Consider the following 9,147-nt stretch of genomic DNA (forward strand, 5'->3'; position numbering starts at 1 on the left):
ATATATATATATATATATATATATATATATATATATATATATAAATAAATACATATATATACACACACACATATATGCCCATGTGTCTCCCTGTCTTGTCATCCCATGATGGTTGGAAATGGACATCACTGGTCATACAAGCAAGGTTGTTTCCAGTTTTCTGTGGAAAACATGTTCGGCCATGAAAAAATATTGCCTTGCTTGGAAACGGGTGAGAGTTGGCAACAGGAAGAGCATCCAGCCATAGAACATCTGCCATCCAACCCATGCAAGCATGGGAAAGTGGACGTTGAGTAAATTATGAGGACGCCTTTTTCAAGATGTATATGGATTACAGCAGCAAACCAAAACCAGTGTGGAAGACAAGGGCTTGCATGGAAAATCTTATGTCTTTGGATTCTGTGAAATTATTGATATTAAAATCCCTTAAGTCCTTTTGTTTTGAATCCAAGGTGGATGTTGTTAACTAATTACAAATAAACTTATAACATAACTAAAAAGATGACTTTTTTGACTTCCGACTAGCCCCCTACCCCACCTCACTCCCACCTTGTTCTTCTGATCCCGATCTGTCTTAGACAGGGACACAGGTATTACAAAAGGAACAGAGGGACATGAAAGGACACACACTCGGACAGATACATTGACATACTGACACAGTACAGACACACTAGCTCATACACGAGCACATAGACACACAGACACACTCACACAAGAGATGCATACAGACACATACAAACTCACATACACACACACATAGATTTGAATGCACACACACCTCGTCTACAGTCACGGACACACTTGTATCACTTGCATAAAATACACACACACACATACACTCATGTAGCAACTCACACCCTCATAGACACATGCAATAACACATACACACAGAGGCAGGGATTCACAAAGCTCTATGTATACAAACACGTTTCCTGCACAAGAGCTCAGAAATGTGTTTGTATGAAGTTTATTGATTCACAAACTGGGTCAAGGCCTTTGCAAACCACATGTATAAAAGATCAATATAGGGCCCAAGATAAAACTACATTTGAAAAGCATATGCAGGCAAATACACACACCTTATAATATATATACATAATGCATACATTATATACATACAGGGTACGGTGAATAAATTGCCATCTAAATTTCATCAAAATTGAAAATAACACTAACATCTCATTTCAACAGCCATATTTACCAAAATTACATAAAAATATCTTGAAATACTAAAGAATAAATTTATTCAATAAAATCGCCATTGGCTTCAACCACGGCCTCCAGATGACTTCAGAATCTCCTGCAACTCTTCTGGATGGTCTCCTTGTTTAAGTTGGTGAATGCTGCAATAATCCTTGCTTTCGGATCATCTTTGGTGTTACAAGGAGTTTTGTTGGTCTCTCTCTCAACTGCACCCCACACATAATAATCAAGGGGGTTGCAGTCTAGGGTATTAGGTGGCCAGATGTTAGGGGTGATGTGGTCACTGAAATTGTCTGACAGTCATGACTGGGTTCTCCTGCTTTTATGCCTATCTCGGTTGCTATGGCATTGAGGTAGATCCAGGTTTTGTCCCTGTTAACGGGGGTGGCCAGATCTACCTTAATGCCATAAAACCGAGATAGGCAGGTGCAGCCCACCCCAACCTTTGGGCTGGCTGGCTGGTGCTCATTCTCCTTTGCTATGATGAAGCTTTTATGGAGCTGGATTTTCTATGGGGAGCATGCCCTTGCTTACCCACCAACCTCAGTTTCTAGACATGAGTGGTACCAAAACCAAGGCCTCTACCACGATTTTTAAGAAATGTGGTGGAAAACTAGCTCAGGAATGCAGTATTAATATTAAAAAGCAATTTCAATATCCTACTTTATGTGAGTGGATTGTTAGAATGCTGTATTGCTGCAGAATTCGCCTTGAGAGATCTTCTCATATAGACATACAGTGCTAAAAGCACAGACATATCGTTAACAGATGAGAACTGTCTATCACAGGTGGTGGGTGGTGCATGTCAGATGATTCTCACCTGTGTTTCTTCTTAGCACCATATGTCTAAATGAAAGGATCTCTCAAGATAAATACCACTGTAATATGACATTCTAACAATACATCCACGTTAAGTAAGATATAAAAATTCCCATACACACATAGATACACATGCACACACACTCAGAGATACACACACAAATATATAAGACAGAATGATTTAAATGATCAAATTGGTTCCCAAACCAACATAATATCCAGATTACTTAACAAAATTCATTATTCCCAAAGTACATCACCACCCTGACATATTTTGTACATACTGAGAAATTTCACAGCTTAAACAAATAAATTTATAAACCTGTTGTTCTACATTTTTCTCCCCCCCCCCCACCACCACCACCAAGTAACATAAACATTTTAGCCAAAAACCTAACTGATCACTAGAATCGTGGTTTCAATGGCTGGGTGCCCCTTTTTATGGCAACCACTTCATGGTGGTTGGCATTGAGAAGGGCATTCAGTCATAAAAGTCAAAGCTGACGACATTCAGGACTGATGCATCTGCAACTTGCCAGTTCCTGTCAAACCATCCAACCCAAACCAGCAGGGAAAAACTGACATCAAATGCTGTTGGTGATGACAAGCAGTGTGTCTCAACAGAAACACTGGATGAGCAAAGAGATTCTACATTTCAATTCAGGAAGAAAATATACATACATATACATATACATATATATATATATATATATATATATATATACACATGTGTGTGTGAGAGAGAGATAGTTTATGATTTATTTGAAGAGAATCTAAGATGAACAATCATCAACAACCTTTATATTATCCTCACAGAAACACAAAGAACATAATTTTGTTTTTCTCACGTTGGGAAGACGATGGAGGCAAAATTGAAATAAAAACCTTTACACAAAATACTTCAGCAAGTAAAAAAAAAAAAACATAGACTTCTAAAACATGGAGAGCATGAAGGACGTGATTCATCACAAGTGTGGCAGATAAAGAAAACAAAACTAAGAAGGAAACAATCCGAGACATATGAGAATGGTAAAAGTTCTTCTAGAATGATAGAAGAACTTTGGAATTTGAGGGAGGCAAACATAGCAGAAAACATGTAGGTAGCAAAATAACTGAAGAGAATGCTAAATTACACAGACTGCTATCATGGAACCGTTGGCTGCTGAATATACCTCAAAGTCAATGAGCTAAGAGCTTCTTTCTTCAAAGTGCTGCTCTCTGGAACTCGTTACCATTCTCTTGTTTTACAATATCCAGTCTGTTTTCTGTGAATTGACATCTTTTGAATTTGTAGGGTCCCTTCTTTTACTTCTTTGTAACCCTTTATGCCAGAGAGGCCTCAAGGCTTCTTGGGGACAAAAGCATCTCTACTGCACCCACCTTTTATTTCTTGAAAGACAGAAATAAGTAGAACTTTCATGGTTGAGATGTTTGTTTCTCGACTATGTGGTTTGGGGTTTAGCCCCAGGGTGTGACATATTCTATTCTAGCCCCAGGTTAACAAAAAAATTTGCGAGTAAATAAGGCAGACAGAAACTGTCATGAATGCAGGGGTGGCTCTTTACTCCTTCCTCTCCCCACTTCCTATCTCACTCTATCCTGTCTACTCATACCCACTCCCTCCATTCTCCAACTCCCTCTCACACTCCTACTTAACACCACTCCCCCACCCTTCTCCCTTTCCATTCATTCACTCTTTGATTCTGACACTGTGCACATGTGAAAACATTATTAATATACAAACAGTATTATGTGTATATATATATATATATAAAACAGTATTCTATATGTATGTGTGTGTGTGTGTAACAGTTATATTAACATTGTTATAATAAACAATTAATGCTACATAAATCCTAAGTACTAAAGTGAGATCCCTTGGCAGAACCTTCAGTTTCCAATAATGGCAAGGCTTGACAAGACCAAGCAAGGCATGGCGGCATGCTTATGCACAAAAGCAAAAGAAGATTACAATCTAATTATTGTTAGCTTAATATCACAGCCAATCAGAATAATTTATTACAGCACAAGCATATGACACTTTTAACTTCAATAATTTGTCTGTCTGTTTGTCTGACTCTCCGTCTGTCTGTTTGTCTGACTCTCCGTCTGTCTGTTTGTCTGACTCTCCGTCTGTCTGTTTGTCTGACTCTCCGTCTGTCTGTTTGTCTCTATAGGGTTTGTTTTGGAGCTAAAACACTTCCATGATTCTGTCTTAAATGGTTTTTGGTGATTCAATTTTTGAATTGATTGCCTGTGGAGTTTTAATTAGTTTTCAATATAATCAATATTTTGGAAAGACGTTTATCATCATCATCATCATCATCATCATCATAATGGTTTCAAATTTTGGCACAAAGCCAGCAAAAGATTTCAGCCAGACTGGGATTATAGTAGATGGCATTTGCTCGATGGAATTGAACCTGAAACTATGTGGCTGAGAAGCAAACCACACAACCACATCTGTTTACTAAAACCAGCACAACAACAAGTCAGTGACTGGATATTATTATTATGGTGATGTTGACCAAGTGAAATCTCATTAATATTCATGATGTAATAATGAGATTTTGGAATCAGTTCTATGACACTTTTGGTAAAAGGCAGTTCCAGGCAGATTCCTGTGTAAAAGGGTTTAATGTCGATGGAATAAATGTATGAAAGATTAATGAACTTACTTTCAACTCGATGCTTAGCTGCTTGTCCAAAGAGGCAAGGCGTTGGTCTGTGGGGGATTGTTCCTGCCCATCTTTTTCTGGTGACATCAGGCAATCTGGAATTATGAAAAAAAATAAATAAATAAATGAATAAAGAAATGAATAAATAAAATACTTATGGCAAATACATTTTGGGCAATATTTTAATTCCTCCTCCTCCTCCTCCTTTTAACATACGTCTCCAAGTTTGCCTGGGTCAGACGGAGATTATTGAGGCAAACTTTCTACAGACAAATGCCCTCTCTTCCTGTCACCAAGCCTCACCTGTTTAGAAGCAAGCTAATATTTCTCCATGGCCAGACGTAGTTCCTCAGAATATTAGAAATGAATGGCACAACCAATGTCACACGCACAAACAAATTTCAGTTTCCATTTACCAAATCCACTCATAAAGTTTTGGTCAGTCAGGGGTTATAGTAGAAGACACTTTGCCCAAGGTGCAGTACAGTGGGACTGAACCCAGAACTATGTGGTTGGGAAGCAAACTTCTTAACCACACAGCCTGCACCTACTTAGTGACCACAAAATATAATCCAAGTTGGATTTTGGCCAGTGTCCAAAATGGCATAAAATGAATATGCTGCCACTTGCTAAGAACAATCTCTCCAATGGACAAACACTTACTCTAATAATGGTAATTAAGACAATGTAACTATTATTATTATTACTTTCTGCATGTAAATAAGTCATACATTTCAATGATAGAGGTGGCTGGCTTCGCATAGATTCTGTGCTGTGCCAAAGCTGATGATTTACACAATAGATATATATATATATATATATATTTCAAATCCCACCATAAAATATGACTTCACCTGTGCTTCGAAGAACTTAATCTATGTTCTCAAATGTGGAGGGTGTGGTGGGGACAACATTGGTCAAACTAGCTCAACTTTGAGGGATAAACTTACGGTGCACTGGCAACAAATCCGGGACCCCGCCACTAGGAAAATTCCCGTAAGCATCATCATCATCACCATTATTATTATTATTATTATCATTATTATTATTATTATCAAGGAGGTAGATGATTGAATTGGTAGAACAGTGGATTATTGCATTATGCTGATTCCCACCCTGAGTTCAAACCCTGAGTCTATTTGGCCATTTATCTTTCCAAGGCTTACAAAATAAAACTTACTTTATAGAAAATATACAACAGTGATCTCCCTTGGGGTACCAAAAAGAAAGAGAGAGAGAGAGAGAGAGAGAGAGAGAGAGAGAGAGAGAGAGTGTGTGTGTGTGTGTGTGTGTGTGTGTGTGTGTGTGTGTTGAATAAATAGTTCTGTGAAAAATATAACAAAAATACCAAGTATGACTCTCGGATGTACAAAGCAGATTAAATCTGTCGCAATTAAACTGGCCATAGCCAACCCAAATAGCCTACCAGTTTTATGGTCAAATCAGCCAGATCTGGCCTCTCACACTTATCCTGCAATGTTATTCTAAAAATAAACAGTCACATGATTAAAATCTCAAAGTTACAAGATAATGTCTGATTAATCCAAAATAATGCAAATAAATATTCAATGCATTTGACAGAATAAAATCTGAATTCTGGGGAGTTGAATAAGAATCCATTCCTTTGTCGACTGAAACCCCCCCACCCCCACCTCCACCCATTACAGCAACATAAATAGGAAACCTTCAGCTGTTCCTTCTATGACCATATATGGTATGAGACAGAGTGACACATCAACTTAAGTCAAACTCACTGATTGATCTGACAACAGTGGATTAATTCAAAACTCTTGTTGTAGCTGATAATCACCATAGCAACTGTCTATTTATAATAATGAAATAAACAAATAAACAGAGGCAGACGGACGAGAGAAACTCAGCTGAAATACAGTTACGTAACAAGAACTGAATGGGGGGGCAGGGTGAAGGGTTAAAGAAGATCATTTTGGAATGGTGAGGTAGCAGGTTCAATTTCATTGCACAGCACACCTCTTACCTTCTCTTACAAGTGTTTTCTATACTACAGTGTAGGCCTGGCTGTGTGACTGAGAAGTTTGCCTCTCAATCACATGGTCTCAGGTTCAGTTCCACTGCATAGCACCTTGTGCAAGTCTGTCTGTATGTATGTATGTTCATATATGTGTGCGTTTAAGTGTGTATAGTTATCAATATCATATCCATTTCAAACGATTAAAACAGAAGCTTTCCACTGAGGAAAAAATTTCACTGCTATTTCTAGCAGATTGTCTAACTGCTTCGAGGCTTCCATGTTGGTTTGTAAAAGGTCAGATGGAGTTAAAAGTTTAAAAATCACTTTAAAACACTTCATATTTATATGAAAGCTGGAGAAATTTAAAGCAAAATGTTTCTAACAACTGAAGGAGATGAAATCAACAGTTTTCAAATGTCAACAATAATGAATATTGGTTAATTAGTATCACCATCATTATCATTACCAGCATCATCATCATCATCATCATCATCATCATCGTGGTGAGCTAGAAGAACTGTTAGCATGCTGGGCAAAATGCTCAGCAGTATTTCGTTGGTCTTTATGTTCTGAGTTCAAATGCCACTGAGGTTGACTTTCCAGGGTCAATAAAATAAGTACCTGTTGAATACTGGGGTCGATGTGATTGACTCATCCCCTCCCCACAAATTGCTGCTCTTGTGGCAAAATTTGGAACCATTATTATTATTATTATTATTATTAGCATATTAGACAAAATGCTTAGCGACATTTCTTCCAGTTCTTTATATTCTAAGTTCAAATACCACCAAGGTCAACTTAGCCTTTCATCCTTCCAGGGTCGATAAAGTAAAGTACCGATCAAGTACGGGGGGGAGGGTATCGGCTTCCTCCTTCCCCTCAAAATTACTGGCCCACATATGGAAAGTCAAGAGGTAGTGTAAACATTTTTAATGTTAAGCCTTTTAAACAAAGTACTCGACATTTTGGAATAATTTCATAAAACTTGTAGTTTGTAAGGTTATGGGGGGGGGGGGCAATAAAAAAAATCACAAAAACAAAACAAAGTTTTCTAGTGAATGAAAACCAATTTCATTTCAATAAATATTGATTTCTTTCTGACACGAAATCAATATTTATTCCTAGATTTCGTTTTAATAATTAGGAAAGGGAGAAAATTTAGTAAGACGAAGGCAGAGATTGTTGTTGTTGCTGTTATCATAATCATCATCATCCTCATCATTATCTAAAGACTTCTTTGCTATGCTTGCATGGGTCGGATGAAATCTGTTGAGGCAGATTTTCTCTGGTCAGATGCTCTTCCTGTGGCCAACCTTTAAAATATTTACTCCATCGAGGGTAAACATGTTTTTTATTTTTATGGAAGATGATGATGATCATTTACAACTATCACATAATGTCATGGGTAACACACACCCATGCAGTTATCCAATCCATGCCAGCATGGAAAACAGGCATTAACTGATGATGATGATGATGATGATGATATATACATATATATGTGTATGCACACACATCACGCACAAGTGTTTTCTGGGACAGGAGAATGTGAAGATGGTGTGTGTGTGTGTGTGTGTATATATATATATATATATGCAAAGTAGAAACAGTACTGTACTGTATATTTTTTTTAATTACCTTTATAATTTGTAAATATTTATTTTATTATAAATGCAAGACAACACCACGGAGGAATCAACGTAAGCCTAAATAATAAACCAGGATATGGCGAGAGATTACTGTATTTATCTTTTGCTTGCTTGTCATTGGACTGTGGCCCTGCCTAGATTATGTCAATGCCTACATGGAAGGTAGTAGTAGGTGCAAGGCCCTCTGACCTAAATGCCAGCAACTGTTTCCGGATGTTCATAAGAGCTCATGTGCATTGAACTACTAGAGATTTACAGTTAGGCAAGAATTGCCAAAGATAACCATCCAGGAAATGGTTCATAAGATCTAAAGTGAAGGTCTTTCCGTAAATCAAAAAGTAAATAAGAAATGAAACAATGCATTCTTTGTTGTCTTCAGAATCACAAGACAGGAAATTGTTGAATCATCTTGTCAAACAACAAACATTTTAATAAATCAATGAGGTAGCCTAGCCTCTATATTCTCACTTCACTCGCTAGATATAACAGCCTATTTCCCTCTAAAACCATACTCGTCATTATCGTTATGTAATGTCTACTATTGCATGAGTCGCATGGAGTTTATTGAGCAAGATTTTCTACAGTTTGATATTCATTTTGGTCACCAACCCTCATTTGTTTCCAACTAAGGTAATATTTCACCATATGGTCAAGAAGCTCATTTTGCAACCATGTGATTTTGGGTTCAGTTCCAGTGCATGGTACCTTGGGCAAATGTCTTCTGCTATATCCCCATGCTGACCAATGCCTCAAGAGAGAATTTGTGAGATGGAAACTGTGTGGAAACCCATTATATATATATATATAT

General features: G+C 37.5%; 1 protein-coding gene across 1 annotated transcript in view; it reads right to left on the minus strand.

Moving 5' to 3' along the window:
* Window positions 1-9,147, minus strand: part of LOC106867289 (serine/threonine-protein kinase N2) — a 130,694-nt gene that overhangs the window by 48,631 nt on the left and 72,916 nt on the right. The window contains exon 3 of the mRNA XM_052975287.1: window positions 4,701-4,795. Within this exon, the coding sequence (XP_052831247.1) occupies window positions 4,701-4,795 (95 nt within the window). The remainder of the gene's footprint in view (window positions 1-4,700; window positions 4,796-9,147) is intronic.

Source organism: Octopus bimaculoides, chromosome 21 (assembly GCF_001194135.2).
Source record: "Octopus bimaculoides isolate UCB-OBI-ISO-001 chromosome 21, ASM119413v2, whole genome shotgun sequence".
NCBI lineage: Eukaryota > Metazoa > Mollusca > Cephalopoda > Octopoda > Octopodidae > Octopus > Octopus bimaculoides.